Consider the following 23,623-nt stretch of genomic DNA (forward strand, 5'->3'; position numbering starts at 1 on the left):
TTGAGAAGCTGAAGTTGCTCAACCACCTTTTGGAGGAGCTCATTGTCAGATTCCTTTTTAGCCCGAAGAGTTTGAGCCGAGTGTCTGGAACGGCTACTGATTTGAAAAGGTTTGAAAAGAGGTTTCTCAAGTTGACATCCTTTAGGGATATCAAGATTAGAAGAGGAAGGTTCGATCTTGACCTTTTCTTTATTCCTGGAAGAGGAATCCTGCGATTGGGATTCTCCAAGAATTTGAAGATACTTATTGGTATAGTTGGATTGTTCCATAAGGTCTTTGATGTCTTTACCAGTGACATCACCTTCTTCTTTCCTAGTCTTGAAGGGAGAAGCTAGGACAGGTGTAGATTGGGCTCCTTTAAGAAGAAAAGGAGTTTTAGGAGGTAGATTTGAAAGGGTTTCTTTTCCATCCTTATGCTGCCATTTAATCATGCCAACTTGGAAGGGGTAAGATTTCCTATTCTTATTGGCATAATCTTGAAACCATTCAAAAAAGAAGATGTTTTGCTGGGTTTTCTCAAGGAACCCATAGAATTTTTCTTGGATCTTCTTTCTCTTTTCACCCTGATACTTTGCCAAGAACCATTTTCTTTGCTGAGTCCATTGGTCAGAGTAAAAGTCTGCACGGATACCTTCTTTGTCAATGACAAATTCGGAAGTAATTGCTCCAATGAAATCAGAAGTCTCTCCAGGGGTTTCTAGAGAAGAATACGTTGGAGATAAGGTGGATTGATGATCTTCATTACTCTTGTCATAGGTAGTTTTGACAGGAGTAGTATTGACATATCCAGCTAAATGGATAGTAGATCCGTCATGAGAGAGGGAGGGTCGAGCACTAGACTCAGGCTGGTTCCTTCTAGTCATAGAAAAAGATCTTCTAGACATGGCGGATTGGAAATCATTTGAGGATGTCCTAATAGATCTAGGGATAGAGAAGGAATTTCTCCTATCAAAGATGAGATCTACTTGGCCAGATTGGTGTTGGATGATTTCACGAAACTCAGGAGTTTCAACAGGTTGGGCTGGAGTAGCCTTTTCCAAAGACCATTTTTCTGGAAGGGTGATATCACTCCATTGGATGGTTTTGGGCACAATAACATTGGCCTTATCATAATCTGTGAGGAAGAGGGTAGTTTCTCCAGATTTCTCACAATTGGTTCGCAAGAAATAAGATTTGATAGAGTTCATTACCTTGTATTGAACCCTGTAGATCAAAGAGATTGGAATGGAATCTTCTTTCATATCAAGGCCGTGAAGCTTGATATTTAGGAAGAGGACATCAAGGATGTTTTTATCTTCCAGACTAACAGTTAGATCTGGGAAGCAATTGAAAAAGATTGGTCCATTACTCAGGCTGGTTTCAACCGTTCCTAAGAGGGAGTCATGGAATTGATTATGTCTAACATCCCTAAGACAAAGGAGTACAGCGATGTCAAGAGATTTCCTGGTTAGGGGTTTAAGACCAACTTGAACACTACCTATATGAAGATAGTTGAAGTTCTTGCTGATATGTTCTTTGATGCTTTTCTCGGAAAGCAGATGGATTTCTTCATCATCAGATCTGAGCTTATAGGTTTGCTCAACGGTTTTGATAATGAAATCTGATCGTTTGAAAAAGGATCCGTTTGGTTTGTAGATCTCAGCATGAGAGATTTTTGGAATTTCCCAGTTGTCAAGATCTTGATTGATATCTTCAAAATGAATTTCTTCTTTGAAGACAGATTTGGATAATTGATTGGATTGATGAGGATGATCGATAGAAGAAGAAGAGGGTTGGGAAGATCTGAAAGAAAGCTTAGAAGAGAAAGAGCGAAGCATCAAGAAAGATAGATCTTCCTCACCCGTAAGTATCATCGCCATCACCTGGTTCTATAGAAACAGATAAATAAATTAGAAATATAAGTTGGGTTCTGCGTTGTTCTTAATAGTTGAGCAGTATAGATCTGGATCAGACTTAAGCCACCACAAAAAGAAACTAAACAAGGACATTAAAAATATTCAGAACTTAATAACATGTCTGTAGTATGGCCAATATAGACTTACTGCCACACAGGGACTTACTGCCTTCAACGCCTCCGCTGCAGAGATGATCATAAGTCTGAATAGTAATAATCCTAGAAGGTTTTCAAAAGAGCTTTCATTTTAGTTTAGTTCAAAGTGTACTACCAGTCCAGATCCCGACCATAGTGCTTAATTATATAAGAACAGAACAGAGAAATAACTTATATCTAACATATTTAGCATGTTCCTACTTCCCCTATATATATATATATATATATATATATATATATATATATATATATATATATAGATTTCACCCACTAACATCAGGGAGCGAAAGCATAGACTCTGTATACAAGGGCACTGATGAATCGACAAGACCAAACTGGTTGAAATTCTCTAGTTGATCTCCTTGTAGTCCTTCGTCACTATACTTTGTGAGATTTTCTCCACATTCTATAACAAGATCACCACCTTTTGTAGAGCATAATGGAAAAAGGGGCTTCGAAGATAGAACAAAAGTCTTGGTCCAAGATGATTGTACTTTGTATTTCTTCATAACCCATATTTCAATTGTATCTCCCTGGAAAGCCGTTAGACTAAAAAATCTTCCATGCACCCACAAAATATAAAACCCAAAACCCTGGGGAAATAGATCAACAGGCTGAGGCTGGGGTATCTCTAAAAGTCTCTTTTCCATTAAATCAAAGGCAATGATAAAATGCGTCACACGACCAGCCACGAAGTTCTGAGCCACCCAGTGAATGGCCTCGTTGAAGAGCAACCCAACACTATGATCTGGAACAGTGGTAAAGGTAGGTAAATCAGCACCCTTAGTAGAGGCCAAGGAAGAAGGCAAATCAACACTCTCAGTATATTTCCAAATATTAGCTCTCAATGAGAAAAACTGCACATCTGCAAAATTAGTAGATGAGCCTGGTTTTACACCAGGGACTCGAACCACGAGGTAGTCATCTTTTGATGAATCGTAACCAAATCCATATTCATATGGATACATATGATCATATTCATAAGCATTGGCGTCAACAGGTAATGGTTTGTGGACATGTGTGGATGGATTCCATATAGAGAGACTTCTACCTCGATCATAGCCAATTAGCAGAAAGCCTCTACACGAACCTACAATATAGGGAACAGTATATGGAAAGTCATAATCTATTAGTTCAGAAATACGATCAGGGTGAAGTGATTCCTCCAAGTCCATGGTTCGAATGCCATGATTGGAACGGATCAAGAGTCTAGGAGCAGCACGTTCAAAATGTGATGTTGCAAAGTGGGGATTGGATATGAGAGACCGCCAGAACTTGCACACAGCCTTGAAGCGTACAAGAGACTTCACCGGCAACCTCAACAGGATTTCAGTAATCAAATCTTCACCCATTTGCAAAGAATTCTGGGTTTCAATCTGAATATATAATAAGCAAAATCACAAAATCAAAAGCAAATACTTGTGGCCGGGTTTCAATCAGAATACATAATAAGCAAATACAGAAAATGAAAAGATTCAGAAGCAAGTTTTAGGTTTACAAGATTCATTCGATTTACCTCCATGTGAGCCAGACGCGGCTGCCGGCGGGCCAGGGCAAACGGCGACGGAAGCAGGGTTGGAGGGAAGCGAGTCTCTGAGCACGAGCAAATATAGGGTTTTGGAAAGCATTGGAAGCGTGCGTTACATTTAAGCAAAAATATCACGTCAAATCTGCCAAGACTTTTCCATTTTTGGTTTTTTGATAGATTGGCTCTTTAACTTACATTTGGGGATTGGATTTGGAACCAATCTATTAGATTAGATTTTAGATTAGATTTACCACCCCATTTTAAAGTAGGGAAATACGGAAATGTCTCTGCGCGATTAACTTCGACATATCAAGTATTAAACAGAACACTAGACTCAAACCTTTCACTTTCATATTAGTACTTTGGAATTTAAAGTTCCAAAACATATTAATATTAAAAACATAACAGGAGACTCAAACATTTCACTTTCATATTAGTACTTTTGAACTTAAAGTTCCGAAGGGTAATTCTGACATTTTAAAAAAAAAAACTTGGGGTGCTAGATCTAGTAGTACCTGAAATGCCAAATCTAACTCCTCTTGCATTTGAATAGTTCTAATGACAATGGTCTTTAAAAAAAATGACAATGGTATTTATTTTGTTTTTCTTTTCATAAAAAAATCAATTTGAAATACTGACATTGCTTCATTGATTTGTACAAAACACATTAAAACCATAATTTTATTTAATCAAAATGTTGCTATTTTATTAACTCTGTTTGAGAAGATCCATGATTTATATGTTCATAAGCAATCTACTCTCAAAGAATTAATGGTAATCAACTCTTTTTTTTAATTATTGAGATGGAACGAAATATTGTCTTGTCACAAAGTTTGCATTGCTGCAACTTATTTAAAACCTCAAAAGCAAAATATAAAACAACAATGCGACACAGAGATAAGTTATCACCATCAATATTGATTTCTCAATACAATGTTGTGATCTATCTCACTACTCTCGACATTGATTTACACCTCCACCATTACCCGCATACAAAAAGTTATCACCCCAATAAGCATCCTTAGTATCTTTAATGGAGTTGCTTAATTCATTTGCAGCACTTAAGCAACGTTGTTTATTTTGGAGCAACGTCACGTGACAGTCTGATTGCTTAAATTTAAGCAACAGTTGCTGGTTCTCTTTCTTTTTGTTTTCTGACTAAAAAATTATATTTTTTCTCTCATGCATTAACTTAAATAGTCTCATGACCTTGAAATAATATAAATATATGAGGTATAGTGTGACCTAGGGATGACAATGGGTCTCGAACCCATAGGGTACCCGCAAAAAATACCCATCATGGATAGGGTAAAAACCCGCTAGATGGGTATGAGGTTGATTATGGGTAATTACCCGCAAAAGTAGTGGTATGAGTGCGGGTATGGGTACTATAGTACCCAACCCGCCCCATACCCGCACGCACATAAATACTCTGTAGATCCCTGAAATTGTCTGGCGTATGAAAATAAGTCCCTGAATTTTTTTTTTCTGATTCCGAATCCCTAGAAAATGTTTTTTAATCAGAATAAGTCCGTACTCGTGTTTTCAGCCTATGTGACACAATTTTTACTGAGTCATTTATTCCACGTGGTTATTCTATTTTTTTTTAAATACACATGGATTAAAAAAAATTAAACATTTAAATTTAAAATTAAAATCTTTTAGGGATTTATGGTTAATTAGCTTAATAAGATTTTAATAAATTTATACATTTAAATTTTAAATTTAAATCTTTTTTGGGATTTAGGGTTAATTAGGTTAATAAGATTTTAATTTTAAATTTAAATGTTTAATTTTATTTTTTAATCCATGTGTATTTAAAAAAATATAGAAAAGCCACATGGAATAAATGACTCAGCAAAAATTGAGCCACATAGACTGGAAACACGAGTAGGGACTTATTCTGATTAAAAAAAAATCCAGGGATTAGGAATCGGAAAAAAAATTTCAAGGACTTATTTTCGTACGGCAGACAATTTCAGGGACCTCCAGAGTATTTAAACCTTATTATTATTATTATTATTTTGAAAGTAAAAGAAAATATTGCCAGGGGCTAAATAGACTATATCAGTCATACAGAGCGTTTAGAGCACTCACTTCTCTTTCGTTTTATTTTATTTCAGTTAGAGGAAGGAGCCGTAGTTGGAGAGAATTCTGCTTGGGTTGCTTAAATCTTATATTGCAGTTTGGACCTACCAGAATAGTGTTTAAGCAACTAAACTAGCAACCATGCATTGTAGATGGAGATGCTCATAGGCAGAGGTACTTTTGGAGAGTTTAAAAATCACGAAATGTATGTACTATACACAGATATTCAAGGAGTTCCACTTTAACTCTTTGTATATATGGTATAATTCGTACCTGCAGAAATCCTAAAATTATAAATGGAAGTCTCTAACTCCGACACCACACCTTGTTCTTTTGAGGGGGTGGGAAATGGTTTGAATGCTTTGAAAACCTTAGCCAGCTAAAATAACCTCTAGACTCCAAACCTATATATCTCACCTCACAAATCCACACACTCTCATGGCATCCTAGTTTTGACATGAGCTCTAGCCCTTTACATTCTTTCATACAATATGGGCTTATATTAATCTCTACTTTCTCTCTTTGTCCTTTAAAAGTTAATACATATATTTCACTAGATTCAGCATATGTTAGGCACATTGCTCCAGAAATTTCCTAGAGTCCAAGCAAATTCTTGACCTGTGGGGCTAGAAGATGAAGCATCTTGTTGAGTTTCAAGTCCTAATGACTGTCTTTCTCCATTGCGGTACCATCCAGGCACAGGCACTTCTGATGGGAAATTGTTGAGAAGGCTGAATAAGTCATCATCCATGGAATTCAATTCCTCCATTGAATCTTCATAAATTAGCTTCTTCCCTGTGCAAATACACAGTTTCAATCAACTTTAGTGAAATAGTCATATATATAATATATACAAGCATGCAAAATCATATTATTTATAGTATGTTTGGATCATCTTCTCTTTCCCTAAAATCAATTCTAACATCTAAAAGCTACTCACATAACCTTCTTCTCAGAATTGATTTTGACTCCAAAATCAATTATAGAATTTCCAAACATGCACTTATAAAAGAAAAATTATTAGTTTCTCCCTGTCTCACCTGTTAAAAATTGAGAAGAGCTCACATCATTCCTCTGTTTCTTATTAGTGAAGTTACCACTATTTTCCATAGTTGTCTCCACCAGCATTGTGCCATCCTCTTGAGTCATGCTTTTCCTCTTATTACAAGATAAATTTTTCCCTGCTGCAGTTGAATCCTCACTCATTAACTTGTCATTATGAGAAAGACTTTGAGCCTCCACCACTTGAGCATCTTCATAGTAGCCATTAGCCACACCACTTGAAGCTCCCATCAAGCCATAAACACCACTATTGTGGGATGATGTAGGGGTGGTGGAGCCATCGTGTGCTGATTGGCTCGAAGAAAGTGAGTCTTGTTGTTGAGATCTTGCCATGGAATTACACTGGTTGAAAGAATAGCCATGTGAAGAAACAGTGGATGGTGGCAGAACCATTCCAAATTTGTCATTGGGAGACTTGAACTGAGGGTGTGAATTGATTAAAGAAGAAGAATTAGGCACGTTTTGTTGGGGGTTTGTGGTGGAGGAGTGGCTTAGTGTATTAAGTTCTTGAGGATATGAGGAAGATAAAAATGTAGAAAATGATAGGGATGATGGGGAGTGAGGTTGTGATCTAAAGTTCTGTTTATGCTTTTGTTGTTCTAGATAGTATGTGTTCTTAGCTTCTTGTAGGAATACTTCTGGAGGATAAAGAGGTAAACCAGCTCTTTGGCGCCTTTTCATTCTGGTATTCCAAAAGTTCTTTATTTCATTGTCTGTTCTCCCAGGTAACTGTAACCATAGAGACACAAGCCATTAATTACCGATAGTGTGAAGCTAGAAAGTTCAAGCAATATAGAAGTAAAATCATGCAATGACTAGATGTGATGAAGAAGTGGAAAAGAGGAAACAACAGAAATAATTTAAACTAGTTTTTCAGCCATAAAAAGAACAGCTTTGAAGATGGTAGGATGATGTGATAAGATACAAATGAAATAAACAAGGTAATTTTATAAGATAGAAACGGTCATATATAAATGAAAACTAAAAAAAAGCTTACTAATATCTAAATGATAGATACATACATATATCACATCATGAGGACGGATTTTACATTAAAGTGGATACATATTTTGGGTGAGCCCAAGGTATTTAGCGCTGACCGCTGATAGGGTGCTCACACAAAGTGGTAAATGACTGACTATGAAATGTGTTTCATTCCCATGAATGATTATTGAACTCTCAACCTCATGGTTAAGGGACGAGGTGTGATTAAAATAATGTCCATCTCTAATGTTCTATGACTTCTATCCAATCCTAATTAATTAATAGTGTATCATATATTAATATTATGATGAATGCTAGACAATCCCCTTTCTAATTTCTGCCATGTTTATCAACACATTCAGCTTTGTGAACGAGTTGCCTGTGCTGACTTAAGCACTAGTTAAATCAAAAGCCAAATCTGATAAAAATAAATAGCAAAAAGTTTATATATATGCAAGAAATATCTAAAACTTCACATTGATATTTACATCCAAACCCCAAATGATTAGGAGTCCTTCAACAAACTTAAACCATGAACAGATCAAACCACAATGTCATGAATAAAAAACTGTAATAATCTTATATGAATGATTACACATAGACATACACATTTCATTAAACACCCTTCGGACATACGACTTAGCGTACCTGTGCGGCCATTTGAGCCCATTTGCTTCCTAGCTTGGCATGAAGGAGGATGATGATTTGTTCTTCCTCTTTAGAAAATGCACCCTTCTTCAGATTAGGTCTTAAATGATTGGCCCATCTCAACCTGCAACTTTTCCCACACCTTGACAACCCTGAATTCTTTTGCACAGAGTTCCAATTCCCCTCACCATACTTCATCACATACTCTCTTAACATGGCATCTTCGGCTTGCGTCCAAGGCCCTTTCTTCATTCCCTCACCACCCTCTTCCTTTGATGCACCTTCATTGCCATTATCCTTGTTATGATTTTTGTGAACCATTCTTGGCATTGTGAATATTATAACTAGCACCAACTCAAAATGTTGTTAACTTTCAGAGATGAGTTAGATGATTTCTCCTCTCTCGAGATGAGAGAAAATGTGGAAAAGAGAGGAGAGGCAAAATAAAAAAGTGAAAAAAATACAAGAGTGATAGAAAGGAACGGAAAATCCCAGCTTGTTTTGTCCTCTCTTTGCCGTGTTTTGGTTTTGAACAATGGTGGAGTTTATGTGAAGAAATCAACTCTGCAAAGAAGAAGAGAAATTTGGGTTTGAGAGAAAGTGTTCTTGATCCAAAGATTTGGAGGGGTTCTTTGTTTTGGTGTTTGGAGTGAGAGAGGGAACAGCGAATGTGAGGAAGAGCTTCCATTTCGGTCCGATTTGCATGCCAAGTGCTTTGCCACGCCACGCGTTTCTTTTTCATCTACCATCAATCTCTCCCTCGTAGACTTCATTTTTCACGTACAAATCATAATTCCTACACCTTCTAGAATTGCATCATTTTTTTGGTACATGAATAGCATTTTGCAATTTTATTCAAATTAAATATATGAATAAAATTATGTTTCAAACTATGTTTCCCTCATTTGGTCCTAGTTCAAGTGGTAAGAGTTTATAGATTAGGAAGGGAGGGGTCCAGGGATCAACACTGGAGGACTGTAATTTATTTTTTGATCTAAAAAAAATCACCCCCATACATATAAAAATTTTAAAGGTAATTTACTATTGGGTCAGATGGTAAAGATAGACCACTATCCCTCAAAAAATTGTGTGTTCGATTCAATCACGTTGTTAATGTGAGAGCCGCGTTGGTGGATAATTTGTAAGAACATTTTTAGGTAACAAATGTTCTAGAGCCATGTTTCACCCATGGTAGTGACCTGAACCCAACCTACTCAACTTTCAATAAAAAAATGTCCTTACCCATTATAGGTATGCAGGTCCCAGCTGCAAATTCAACTTCCTGGCCTTTAATTTTTACATTATATGACGATTCAGATTGATTAGTTAAAAATTGAATTAGTTAAAAGTTAGTTCCAAATTCATTTTTTTACAATTATGAGTAACCAATTTTTATGAATCTAATTACCATCCTTACCCCTTTTCATTCATAGATTCACCCTTTTTTTATAGACCCAACTTTCTTTCGGAAATCACATTCCCAATTTTGAGTAGTCTCTTATCATCATAGATACAAGTAATCTTTATGATCAAGGTTTTGAAACTAAAATAAAAGGATAACTCTCTTTTTTCTACCAAGCATCTTTATTTAATTTTCCTCTTATCAAACATCTTCTCTCCTTGTTTTTTTAACTCTTGATCAAAATGGAGTATTCACATTCACCATGCCATATAGGTAATATGTGAGCACAGGCAACTCAACCCAGTTATCAATGTGTTTGGGAGGGATGAGATTGAACCTGTGATCTTTATTCTAAGTCCCAATAACGCATGAAGTAACTGAAAGCCCCTTCAAACATGGCTTCATCGTGTAAAACCATCCATTCACAAGGCTCTCATAGTACTTTTGAATGAAATATACCTGTCTACCTTACCAATCAGTCTCACACACGATATAGTCTGATATATCCACACTTATGTGAAGTTGTGAACAATACTAAGAGGAGCAAGCAAATTCAAGAAAATGGGATTTCCTAGAATGTAAATAACCATCAAACCTTGCATTCATTTTGGAACATTTTTGTTGCTAATTACACTAATCTTCTTTTAGATTAGTGCTCATCATACCAAACTCTTATCTGTTTGGTAAATTACACTCGCATCCTTTACTGGAGCTTATCATACACTAATCTCCTTTTATGATGTCAGTCCCCAACAAGATAGTAAAAAATATGGACAGGGATTGAAATCTTCTGTCTTTAAATGGTGTTTCAATTTTTTGTCCCAACAATAAAATTTTGACATGTCAATTAAAAACTAACATGCTTGTAACTGCCCCACTCAAGTCTACTCTAATTGACATGACAAGATTTGATTAATGGGACAGAAAATTGAGTCTCTTAGGGGTCAGAAAATGTAGATCATGTGGGCAGATGCCAATTCCACTTTCACTTCCTGCTTTTTAAGAGGAAAAGTACTTTAAGTAACCTCTAAGGAACATTTCCCCTTTTCAGTTTGGCAGCCTATCCTCCCACCATACATCTAACAAACAATTTCCACTCTCCACATTTTATCCTTTCTTTTCCATTTTATCCCCTTTCTGTTTGTCCTAATTAACAGATGAAGAAAACATACCTTGATGTTTGTTCCACAGCTCATTTCACATATGGAGGAAATTGCATACCAAATGAGCAGTTCAAAAAATTATTAAGACATGTAACTCAATACCAAAGTTAATGAAATTATATCAAGCAATAAAATTTTGGACATATACAGAGCTTACTATTTCTTCAGATTCGTAAGGAAAAGAAAGTGTGCATCAATTTTGGAACATTGAGAAATTAAGATAAGATTTCACTCAGTGTTCATAATGCTTTATTGCAGTATAACCAAGTTAATGACTTAATGATATCTTCAGATTTTAGATCAAACAGTAACCAACAATTTATGCAGATTAGAACCATACTCTCACTGTATAGGAATATGAATTTCAACAAAGTTCAGAGAAAGAAGATATTAAAATTCATAATAAAACTACAGTTTGTAACTTGTAAAATTATATTCCAGGAGCTCAAATACGATCCTGATCAGATCAATGAATAAGTAACAAAGAGATGCCTCTCACATAACTTTCTTGCGGAAGAAACTTACCTCAACAATTTACAATGATCTTGTCTCTTCTATGGATACATCACTAGTTACGAAACTGGTGCAACAGCATAGCAGATGAGAGAATCGTGAAATGTATTTAAGCCCCACTATTAATCTGAGTTCACAATAATTACAACATTTCTTTGATAAAATCGAGGTTTAGGGTATCACGAACAATAAGGTATAACCCCAGAAGTAAAACAAGCATAATTCCTGACGACATGATCCGTTGCTCCACTTCCAGAGGTAGCTTTCTCCCTCCCCTGGCAGCCTCAACAAGAATCAACGCCAACGAACCCCCATCTAAAGCAGGCAAAGGAAGAAGGTTTATAACTGCAAGGTTAATGTTGAGTATGGCGGCGAACTGGTAGAGACCATCGATGTTCGACCGCGCAACTTCTGCACCAACAGCAATAATGGCTACAGGACCTGAAACCTTACTAGCTGACTGTGAGAAGTTTAAAAATGTCTGCCTTAAGCCATCTAAAACATTAGATGATAAACCCCAGAATTCTTTCGCGGTAAAGCTAAAAGCGTCCACCACATTTTTCGGTTTAACCTTATCTAACTTCACATTCGGCGATAGCTGAACTCCAATTTTACCAGTTCCATCAAAATTCTCATCAGGAGTGACACCTATATCAAAGTTCTGCTCCCCCCTCTTAACCTTGAGCAAAACATATCTCTTGGGGTTCCTTTTGATCACATCAACAACTTCAGAAACAGCACTAGGACCTTGTTTAACAAACTCATTTCCATTAACTTCGACTATCACATCCCCGGAGAGCAACCCATCTCGCGAAGCAGCCGAAAAGGGTCGAACTTCAGGCACACTCACCCCAGGAAAGACCTCTTGAACAGGCAAACCAACAGCAAGGATTTGAACAAAGATAATGACTAATGCAAAAACTATATTGGCAATAACACCAGCTGAAACCACTATGACTCTATCCAATATTGGTCTGTTCTTAAGCAAATCCTCATCATCAACAGGAATATCACTATCTGGATCATTATCAGGAAACCCCACAAACCCACCAAGAGGAAAAGCTCTAATGGAATACTCTACATTGTTTGCATTAAACTTAGCTAAAATTGGACCAAACCCAACAGCAAATTTACTCACACGGATCCCTTGGAGAGAAGCAGCAAGAAAGTGACCGGTCTCATGAACAACAATGATTGCTGTCAACACTGCAGCAGCTTCAAGCACAGACTGAGGACCCTCAAAGCTCCCATAATCGAATCCAGCAATAGCCCAGGTCCTGAAATCCACCCTGTTTCCATGTGTGAACCTGCTGTTGTCGTGTAAGAACCGCTTCTTGCAGGCAAAGCTCTTCACGTTTGGGGAAGCAAATGAAGGAGAGAGAAGAGGTTTTGAGAAGTGGGTTTTGAACTTGAAGGAAGATTCAGAGATGGGTGACTTTGAGTTTGCGAAACGGATGATGGAAGTGGAGTGTGAAGGTGGAGAGGGAGAGAGGTTTATGACCATGGCTTGGGTTCTGAGAAATTGATGAAAAGCTTTGGTGCTGGTTTTAGAAGGGTGGACAGGACAACATAGAAAGTTGGAAATGGATAATTCGATAGGTTTTCTTTTCCTTTTCCTCTTAATCTTATTTCTTTTCTTGTTTTAGACCTGTGGAGGAGAAGTGAGAGACATGTCTTGCTCTTATTTTCCACAAGTTGTTCTGTCTGTCATCAATCATCTGAACCTAGAATTTTTAGAGTTATGATATATACACAGAAACTATAACGAATTATTAGTATTGATTTCTGAATTAAACTTTCAATGAAATATATCTCTTAACTTGGTATATGAGACCATCTGCTTGATTGCAGTTTTAGTTTTCAATTTTTAATTAAAGTAGTTTTTAGAAACAATTTTAAAAACTGCGATCAAACAAAAGGTCTCACATACAACAAGTTAAATGATATATTTCATTGAAAGTTTAATTCAAGAATCAATACCAATAATTTGTTACAATTCAAGTACAAAAACATAATTAACCCTGTTTTTAATACATATTATACACAATAATACAACCTTGTGAATTTATAATCTTATGACATATTTGTTTGCAGTTTTAAAAACTTTTTTCAGTTTTTATAAACTGAAAACCTGTTTGATATAATCTGTTTCCAAAAACAGTTTTTTAAAAACAGTTCTCATTTTTAGTTTTTAAAATAAAAAACTAAAATAGATAAAACATGTTTTCAGTTTCTGTTTTTAATTTTTATATATCAGTTTTCTAAATGTTGGAAAACATGTCATTCAAACTGTTTTCTTCTTTTAAAAATTGTTTTTAAAAGTTATTTTTGAAAATTATTTTAAACAGAAAACTGAAACTGCAGACAAACAAACGTCTAATCCTTTTTTTTTTGTCAAAACCTCTAAGTGAACCTCTAATATCTTCTTCACTTCTATTTTATTCAAAGCATCATTAGATAAATGCCACAAGCCGGCAAAACGCACTTGATATCTAAAAATCAAACCCACTTCACTCTTTAAATTCACATGTGAGTTGGCCCATGAACTAAAGGACCAAGCCCATTGAACTTGGAACTCAAGTGAGCACCCACATCAAAATGGACCACCTGCTGTTACCTAATCCTGACTTTAGAAAGGTGTGGCCTGTTCTATGGGCCTAAGCCCATTTACCTTACTCTAGTTTAAAAAAAAAACATAATTTATTCTTTTGTTAAATGGACAAAGTTTTAAGGGAAAAAATACCTTAAAAAACACTTTCTGAAATTTAGCTTTGAAAATTTAACTATACACCTTTTTAATGTATATATTAGATTGACAAAAAGTTTAACACAAATACATTATATATGATTTTTCTAGAAAGTTTAAGGGAGTCATAGTTCATTCCTATTACCAAGAAGTTCCGCCTTTGGGTAATAATATATTAGAATTTGAAAGACCAAACTTAACCCAAAGTTAGCTCAAGAGTTGGTGTAACAAAAAAATATGGTAACAAAAAAAAAGTTCAAGAGTTGGTAATTTACTTCCCATGTATAAAAGCTATTTTGATAACTTAACCCATGTTTAGTTAATCTAGGACTTCTCGACAGAATATTCTTATTAATTAATCAACATGAGATTATTTGCAGTTTTCTGTAAAGATTGAGAGCAGATTAAAAGGATTAAAACGAAACCATTGACAGTTTCTCACCAAAAAATTGAAGGCATTGCTCACTTTCAATAATAAGGGCCTTTAAATGGGAAAGCAAAGAAGAAGTCAGGAAATAAAGATGCCATGATTTTTTTTCAAAATCAGGACATATTTGCTTTAGTGGACCTCCTGATTATGATATTACTAGGCATATGATAGGAGCCTTAACAAAAGGTTAGAGATGGCAGAATTGAAAATCTAAGAAATGCATGGTTTCCTTCCAACACATGTAACACAAGCATGATGAATCTATGATGCTCCTCTCACGTCATTAAGGATTTGGATCCTTTCTATCTAACCTGATTGATATATCTGAGGTTGACTATGTTAATAACTCAAGTTCTACTTAAACAACAAAATTTATATATTCATGAATTTCTTTTTTATCTCATATATTTTCACCCACTTTTTCTTAATTTCTTTTATTTTATTTTCCCATCTCTATTCTATATTTATACCTCAAGATTTATTGGGTGGAGGTTAAAATTTATTATGACTGAACACTGCTACTCAAATCACAAATGGAAAAAGGAATTGAAGCAAGTTAGACGGAGATGATTCAAATCAAGTCATTAATTGTTTGGATAGAAACATATCAAAAAGTGAAGTCTTTTAGCTTCTAGCATGAATAGACTAAGAGTATATCTTGTAGATAAATTTAGTTCCCTAAGAAAGAAGAAGAAGAAGAACTGCATTGATTATATAATCTAGATTCAGGTCCACATGTACTTCTTGTCATCAACTCCTCTTTAATTTAATCTGCATATAAATATCTCAGCTGCCAAAAAGAAAATTCATTTATTTTGCAAAAGAAAAAAATGTGAACACAAATACAAAACTTGAAGCCGTTATGTGTACCAAAATTAACTGTGAGGAAAAATAAGTTCATCATAACATGCTGCATGTTTGGAGAGGAGAATCAACTCTACAAAATTATATTTTTTTAAAAAAGAAAAATATATTGATAAGAAGTGTTGAGAAATAACTTCTATCAATATGGGTACAGTAACGAAGCCAACAAAAGTCGGTAAAAATCCAACCAAACATTTAAAAACCTTAAGCAATTGAATTGCAAACCCTAAGCATAAACATATGTTTTAACATTAATGCCTAACAAAATAGCTCTAACAGCACCAACACAACCCAAAAGAGACACCAAATACACCACTTGGAGGGGCCTCCAACTGCGGTGACAAGATTGATCAAAACGGAACTAACAACCAACTTCAAAGCATGAACCACAGTGGCAGGGAGCAGCTAAAAACCCAACATAAGAGCCAAGTTTCAAAGAGCACTCGAAGCAAAAGAGACAGGTTGAGGGGAGCGGTGACAAAACAGGACTAGCGAGAGGCACGCCAAATAAGAGACACCGACCCTGAAGACAACCAAACTAGGCTCCACAACTCCTGCCTCACCTGACCTAAAGCAAAGGAGCGCCGCCAAAACCAAATAAAAATCCGCAACACCAAGCGTCTCAAACCCAACGAAATCCAGCGAACTTGATGCATCCACTCCACTGGACAGTTCTGTCTCACCAGGGCTACAAAACAACCATTAACACCTGTGGAATGGCCAGAAGAAGAACCCAACCACACCAAAAAACACCAAGCAATACACACTGCCATGACCAAGAACCGCATAGAGAATGAAGGAAGAGAGAACCCCGATTGATCTTGGCCATTGTCAAGGGAAAAAAACGAGCTCAAACCCACTTACCATCACCATTCAAGCGAGAAAAGACCACCACAACCCCTGGCTAGTATTATGCATGTTTGAGTGTGCAAGTAAAGTTGATTAATTCATGGTTAAGAATAAATTTTACTTGCCATAATAAATAGTTGCTTATTCTTTATACATAATTAGTTCTGAGATATTCCAATTGAATTTCATAATATTGCCATACCAAAACGGTTGTTTTTCATAAAAGTATCATAACATAAATCACATCATTTTAATTTACAATTAATATAAATAAAATTAGTAAAATCAATTCTGCTAACGCCACTTCAAATACACACGAATTTGATTTGTGGATTGTCAAAGATTATAGCTTCTGCTCTCACCCTAACTCCTCCTTCCATGCTGTCCATGGAGCCCTAATTCTTTTTCATTTTTCATTTTGTTTTTGTTTTTGCATGAGTTAATGCAAATCTCAAATGGACAGGATAGTTGAGGAGAAACATCACAATTCACAAGGCCTGATGTTGCATATAGAAAGTTAATGCAAACACAAGAGAAAGAAAATTAAAGGGTAACTGGTCCCACTTCAGTTTGCACTTTTAAAACCTTGCCTAGTTAGCTTTCTGTATAGCTCTCAACAATGAATTGAAGGGATTTGATTCCCTTCATTAATTCTCCCTGTGTCCCCTCCCTGCAACTAGCTAGGCCATAACTCATTCTCATCATTCTTTTCATGCTTAGTATCCCTCAATTGTGGTACAAACCCTATCTCCCTCATATAGCTTACAATTCATAGTTCTATGTGTAATATATGGATTTATTAATTGACAGAGTTGTTGAGGTTAATGGGACATTAAATATATGATGGAATCAATTCACCCATATTCGTACTACGTTTCTTTCTTTGTTTTTCTTGATTGAAAATAACATCTCAATGAAGAAAAATAATTACAATTCATAAGAGAGAAAATGTTTCTACTTAAAAGGGAAAGATATCATTTTATTCATGCATCTGTTATTATTTTTCTCCATTTGAAAAGATAAAAAAAAGGAGACAAGAAAAAAGAGGGATTATTTCAATCCATATTTGAGATGACTAGCTGACATAAATGATTTCAATCTCATTTATTCTCAACCAACTGCCCTATTGCCAGCACAATATTCCTTAATATAAGTTCACATAACTGCAGAATGATACCTAGGTGTAAAAACTCTTGGCATAAAGATTTTTTTTTTCATTTTTTTTAAAGAGATCAATAAACAACAAATGATTTTACCATTCAATTTTAATGAGTCAAAATCATGATAAATTTTAAAACAAATAAAAAAAAGGTGAACCTCTATTTTCTCTCCCAGATATCTAACCTTTTCCCCCAGATATATATATATATATATATATATATATATATATATATATATATTGTTTCTTGGATTCTTTCTTTTATGTTTATATAACAGATTGAAATAGAATAATACAATGGTTAGTGCAAGCTCTGATGGCCGACTTGATACGCCAATTTTACCTACTCCTGCTGACGTTAATATGCATTATAATATATATATATATATATATATATATATATATATCTGCATTTATCATGAATTCATGATGTAGCAAATTAATTAGCAATGTGATATGCCAGCATTACCATTCTCAATGATGACTTTAATTTGAAGGTTTGAATATTCATAGTGATGGTTTTGGTTCTCATAATTATAGAGATATATAGAAGATTCCAAAATCTAGTAAAGAAGAAAAGGTTGGTAGCAAGCAACTAGACAAGAGATTTTGTGATGAAAGATCAATGTGTATAAATCCTACCTAACATAAGATATTGTCTTTCTTGAATATCTTCCTTAATTGCATTTTCGACATCCTGTGTCTACTCCATTCATCTCACAACCCCTTATTCCAATTTCTCAACAAATAATTGTCTTTGGCTAATTCGCCTTATTTTGACTAAGAACAGTATGTATATAATTCATAATAATTGACCTATACATTTCAGGGCTGTGCATATATATGTTTATATATGTATGTATGCATATGCGCATGAAATTTGTAATTTTTAGCACAAATGCATAAAATTCATTTATCTGATTATGATGAGAATATATATGGGCGACAAAGACAAGTGGAGAAGCAAGGTTCTTCTATATATGCATTAAGAAACAAAACAAGGATATAAGGAGAAAAAGGACAGAGATATATATGAAGAAAATTTGTGAGAATGGAAAGAAGAAAGAAAGAAAACATACCAGAATATATATGAGATTGAGGGGTGGAGATGGAAAGAAGTGTGATGTGAGATATTGACGCGGCTCAATCAGATTACATGGTTGGTTTTCATTTTAACCATGTCTTCAAATTGAGGCGCGCCAATACCTTGTTTCTTCATAATAGCACTTCCCCACCACCACTTCAATTGATTCTTTGATTTCTCCTCTTCACATAGTACTCTGATATCGACCTTTGATGCATTTTTTCTCCTTCACCCTTTCCTGCAAAAGAGCTAGCAACATAACAAAAAGAATTGAATTGAAGAGAGGAAGCTATATAGAATATTCAGTTTGGTTTGGATGATTTCCATGCATGGAGAAGATCTGAACCGCATCATTTGTTGCCTGTGGAGAAGATAGAGAGGAGAAAAAAGAAAAGAAGATAAATTGATCAAAACCGACTGGTTTGTGCTTATGTACGTATGCACTGTTTGACTAACCATTTTCCGTCTTCCACGAAGCAACCACAACAGCACGTAGGGACCCCTATTTCTTTGCATTTAATGTTTTTTTCAAAACCTTTTTATTTTAGTAGTTAAAGTTTGGTGAAACTTAAAAGATATAATACATAATTTTAGATTTTCCACAAATTAAAATAGATAGATAATAGGTAGGTTTTTTATTTGTGGATAATGAGTGTGCTCTTCCACAATCCGAATAGAGAGATTCTCCAATTCAGAACGGTAGTGCATGATGGTGAGAATTACTAATGATTTGGTGGTGCAGTGAAAATTCACCGTAGCAAAAATACTTGTAAATGATACTCTGACGTTAAAGTCAGTAGATGACAAATGAGAGAATTTTATCCATGTCTAGAAGAATTAAGTGATAACAATTATGATTATCCTTCTTTATATAGACAATTAGAATTATATTGAATAGAAGCACAATTATGATTATCCTTAACTTTTTGTTCTTTCTAGAGTAATACTTGGAGTAATTAGTTCTCATCAATCTCTGGGGTGGAGCACGACCTAGAGTGACTTCAGGTGCACAGTGGAGCTGGTGGACCACAATGTAGATGTACCTGCAGAAGACACTTCGACGCTCAAGTCAGTGAAAGAGAAATGAGAGAATGTTAGAGTTTTACAATAACTAAAAGATTTGCTAGAATGAATAACATGTTAAGTAAAATGAACAACACATGTATTATAAGTTCGAGGTACATTTTATGAAGGTGCTTCTGAGTGCATGTTGGCTTTATGTCAGCTTGCTTTGCTTGTTGTATCTCGTCCTTGCTTCAATAATCTCATAACGTTAACTCCAATAATTTAGTCATTTATCCATTCAGGACGAATAATGGTTTTGTCTCTCTACCAAAAATCTTTAGGTATTCAGTTTACGAGTCATATCTCTCATAAAACATTCATCTCACTCATTCTTCATCAATGTGAAATTCCTACTCACACTTTAATTTTCAACATTATATTCCCACTTTTAAAATTAGAAAAAAAAAGTGTTTCTCTAAATTCCAATTTATGTTTTCCCATATCGAATTTTGAAAAGAGGTAAGTTTTTTCACTTGAAATTTAATGATACTTTGAGTTTTGCCCTAGTCTATTTAACCTTTTTAATTAAACATAATAATCAGAAAAAATAAATAAATATTTCTTTAAAATTAAGCTTAACCAAATATGTATTGTGGAATTTGTCAAACAATACAGATTAAAATAGGTTAAATTTCATAAAGTAAAATTTTGTAAATTTTTGCCATTTAATTTAATTTGATATTTGATAAGCTAGTCCACATTAGAGTAAAACGCTTCATGACTATTCATTGCAGAAGTAATTGGAATCTAGAACCTAGACTGGGGCAAAATAATTAGGTGGTGGTTGAAACTTGAAAACTGAAATAGATGTTAGAGATGTCCATATACCCGGTCGGGCTTATACATAGTATATAATATTTTCATTTTATTTTTATAAAAAATGTGTCCATGTTGTAGAAATTAATTGAAATTATTATGAACTGCACCAACCACTCTGGACCACTGACAAGTGACAACGGGACAATCCCTTTTAACAGTTGTAGAATATAAATTGTGACCTCTTTCATCAATTTATGAATTTTGCACCGTAGATTTCATGTTGTCCCGGACCCAACTCATCATCCAACTCCAAACCCTATAAATTGTGTCTAGGGTTTGTTACCATGGAATCTCAATGAAGGGACCACTCCATATAGCAATTCATAGTTCATTCATGCATAAACTTTGAAAAGAGCAACACTTGATCAGTATGAAAGATGATCATGAAGGCATGGCATGTGAGGTTTTTGTTTTAAATCACATGTTTCCTCTACTATTTATAGAGAACTTCCGTTTAATTAAGCTAGAAGTCTAGAACAACTCGCATTTGATGGCATATATGTACCACAGATTTAAATGCTAATCTTGTTGATCTTCATGATAAAAATTCTAATTTTATCTTTTTGCATCAAATATTAAAATTCTAAGATATTAAATAGAGTAAATTACACCGTACTCCTCAAGGTCTGTCAAAATGACTTCACTCGCCGTCGCTTTTAAATTTTGCGACAAAATATCACAATCCGTAACAAAATCCTTGGATAATGAATAATAGAGAAAGAATTAGTGTCAAGTTTTATAAAGGAATGATTTTCGTCACAAAATTCATCACTAATTTAAATAAGTCTACTTTAAACGACAAATGTTTTTCCATCTCCAAAATTCGTCACTAACACGTGCAAAGTTTAACAAGTATTTCTAGATTATCAATAGATTTTAGAGATAGAAATATAAATCGTCACTATAATGGACAAATTTAAATTACGGATGACTTCTGCGGCAGAAAGTATCCCTTTATAAAATTCATCACTAATTTTGTATTTTTGTATCTATAAATTGGATTTTGTGATGGATTCTGATATTCCGTCACAAAAAAGTGAAAAGGGGAGGGGTGAGGTGAAGTGTATATATATTAGGAAAGAATTGGGTGGAGTTTCATCTTGACAACCCTTGAGAGGTGAGTGTATTTTACCATAAAACATCAAATGTCCTCGAGGGAGCTCAAGTGGTAAGAGGTAGAAGACTTAAGGGTTGGGTGAGATGAAGGGTGAATGGTCTAGAGTTCGAACGCTGAGGAGAGACTAATGTTAGAAATTAGGGTATGATAATCCTGAATAACTTCGAAGAATCGTGTTCGTACACTTTCCGAACAAAGTATTTCGACCCTATTCTTGCCTGGGTTCACGAAATCCTTGTTGGGATAATTCTGAAGAGCAATCTGCTTCAGGCAAATGAAGAACAGATCAAGAATGTAGAGAGATATCGGTTTTGTTTTTTGTATATCAAACTGAAGGCCAAATGACTCCTTTATAAGGAGTTTGTTTCAGAAACTGGGAAAAACGGTTAATAAAAACGAATGTCTTTTCGAAACTGAAGGCCAGCCAGGGGCTCCGCCCCTTGGAACCCCGCAATCTAATCGCGGTCGATTATGCGTTGGCTCAACAAGCGTGCACTCCGCACTACCCTAACTCGTTTCCGAGCTTAACGCATAATCGCATCGGCCTTCAATAAATCACATTACTACTAAAATCCATTGATGATACTAAAATCACCAACAAATCCCCCCCCCCCATTTTAGTGTAATCCTTGATCTACTCAGTATATATTTAATAATATATACAAGTGTATAATACACAGATATAACAATCAAACAAATGCATAAATGAAAATGTCTTGCGATTGAATTTTCATCTTAGTACAAATACACATTCCAAATACTCGAGAATCGGGGTGTCATAACGATTGAACCCGTCAACCCATTTGAATATCTGAAGATATCGTACACATATGTTTCTATAAAACTCTACTATTCATACTTGACACTTTACAAGCCATGTGTCCTTATCCATTAATAAGCATATAGGAAGCCAAGTCCAAGCTTCTTGAAGCGGCAAAACTTCATGCTCACATAGGTGATACTTTTAATCTTGCACCTGCATTTGCAATTTTTCAAAGAACCATTAAGAAGATATACTTCAACCTAGCCATCACTTGCAGGTCTGAGCACATACCTTGGGAAGACAAATACAAATGCTCCAATCTCTAACTATGATCTTTTCACATTGAATTCTGCTTCTAACGTTGTATTAGAAGGGAATTGGGTATACCATAGCTAGTAGATTTAGATGGACTTTAATCCCATCCCAATTACCGACTTCTTCACTAAGTCTCTAGCTAACCCCTTCGTCAAGTGATCAGCTAAGTTTTGTTGCGACCGAACAAACTCAATGGATATCACCCCATTCATGATTAAATCCCTAATCATACTATGTCTAACACCCAAGTGTCTAGACTTTCCATTGTATATTTGACTATATGCTTTAGCCAATGTAGCAGCACTATCACAACGGATAGAAATTGGTGATATCGGTTTAGGCCATATTGGAATCTCATATACCAAGTTTCTTAGTCATTCCGCTTCTTTACCAGCAGCAGCTAATGCTACAAACTCAGATTCCATTGTAGAACTAGTTATACATGTTTGCTTTTTGGAAGCCCATGAGATGACACCTCCCCCAAGAAAAAACACCCATCCACTTGTAGAGGATGAATCTTCAACATTATTTATCCAACTAGCATCCGAATAACCCTCTAACACCGAAGGAAATCTCACATATGACAATCCATAATTCATAGTACCCTTCAAGTACTTGAATACCCTAGTTATCGCATGCCAATGATGTCTACTAGGATTACTAGTAAATCTGCTCAACTTTCCAACCGCATAAGAAATATCCGGTCTAGTGCTAATCATAGCATACATCAAAGAGCCTATAGCTCTTGAATATTCGAGCTGATCCACAGGTTTACCTGTATTTGGCATAAGTTTTTCACTCGGATCCATGGGAGTACTAACCGGAGAACAACTTTCATGATTAAACTTCTTGAGTATTTTCTCAATGTAATGAGATTGCGTTATTACAATCCCCTTATTCTCCCGTTTAATCTTAATACCAAGAATAACGTTCGCTTCTCCCATATCCTTCATGGAGAACTTTGATGACAAAAA

The 23,623-nt window shown here is 35.2% G+C and overlaps 4 protein-coding genes across 4 annotated transcripts; all 4 read right to left on the minus strand.

Annotated features, from left to right (window-relative positions):
• Nucleotides 1-2,313: 2,313 nt before the first annotated feature.
• Nucleotides 2,314-3,377, minus strand: LOC130744956 (F-box/kelch-repeat protein At3g06240-like). The gene has a single exon (XM_057597113.1). The coding sequence runs from the start codon at nucleotides 3,223-3,225 to the stop codon at nucleotides 2,314-2,316; it is 912 nt and encodes a 303-aa protein (XP_057453096.1). The 5' UTR covers nucleotides 3,226-3,377.
• Nucleotides 3,378-5,803: 2,426 nt separating this feature from the next.
• On the minus strand, nucleotides 5,804-9,101 carry LOC130747037 (transcription factor MYB101). Its single transcript, XM_057599855.1, has 3 exons — nucleotides 8,361-9,101; nucleotides 6,707-7,457; nucleotides 5,804-6,461 (listed from the first exon to the last, which is right to left on the minus strand). Exons 1-3 carry the CDS (start codon nucleotides 8,688-8,690, stop codon nucleotides 6,226-6,228), a joined length of 1,317 nt encoding a protein of 438 aa, XP_057455838.1. The 5' UTR covers nucleotides 8,691-9,101; the 3' UTR covers nucleotides 5,804-6,225.
• A 2,197-nt stretch (nucleotides 9,102-11,298) lies between these two features.
• LOC130747038 (membrane metalloprotease ARASP, chloroplastic) lies at nucleotides 11,299-13,130 on the minus strand. The gene has a single exon (XM_057599856.1). The coding sequence runs from the start codon at nucleotides 12,940-12,942 to the stop codon at nucleotides 11,581-11,583; it is 1,362 nt and encodes a 453-aa protein (XP_057455839.1). The 5' UTR covers nucleotides 12,943-13,130; the 3' UTR covers nucleotides 11,299-11,580.
• A 9,893-nt stretch (nucleotides 13,131-23,023) lies between these two features.
• On the minus strand, nucleotides 23,024-23,458 carry LOC130744957 (secreted RxLR effector protein 161-like). The gene has a single exon (XM_057597114.1). The coding sequence runs from the start codon at nucleotides 23,456-23,458 to the stop codon at nucleotides 23,024-23,026; it is 435 nt and encodes a 144-aa protein (XP_057453097.1).
• Between the last annotated feature and the right edge of the window lie 165 nt (nucleotides 23,459-23,623).

Source organism: Lotus japonicus, chromosome 3, assembly GCF_012489685.1.
Source record: "Lotus japonicus ecotype B-129 chromosome 3, LjGifu_v1.2".
Lineage (NCBI taxonomy): Eukaryota > Viridiplantae > Streptophyta > Magnoliopsida > Fabales > Fabaceae > Lotus > Lotus japonicus.

Excerpts from the sequence above, each read along its gene's own strand:
- LOC130747038 (XM_057599856.1), bottom strand. The coding sequence starts at position 12,942 with ATGGTCATAAACCTCTCTCCCTCTCCACCTTCACACTCCACTTCCATC.
- LOC130747037 (XM_057599855.1), bottom strand. The coding sequence starts at position 8,690 with ATGCCAAGAATGGTTCACAAAAATCATAACAAGGATAATGGCAATGAA. Across the intron at positions 7,458-8,360 it reads GGGCTCAAATGGCCGCACAG|TTACCTGGGAGAACAGACAA; the intron begins GTACGCTAAGTC and ends CTATGGTTACAG. Across the intron at positions 6,462-6,706 it reads CTCTTCTCAATTTTTAACAG|GGAAGAAGCTAATTTATGAA; the intron begins GTGAGACAGGGA and ends GTATTTGCACAG.
- LOC130744957 (XM_057597114.1), bottom strand. The coding sequence starts at position 23,458 with ATGGATCCGAGTGAAAAACTTATGCCAAATACAGGTAAACCTGTGGAT.
- LOC130744956 (XM_057597113.1), bottom strand. The coding sequence starts at position 3,225 with ATGGACTTGGAGGAATCACTTCACCCTGATCGTATTTCTGAACTAATA.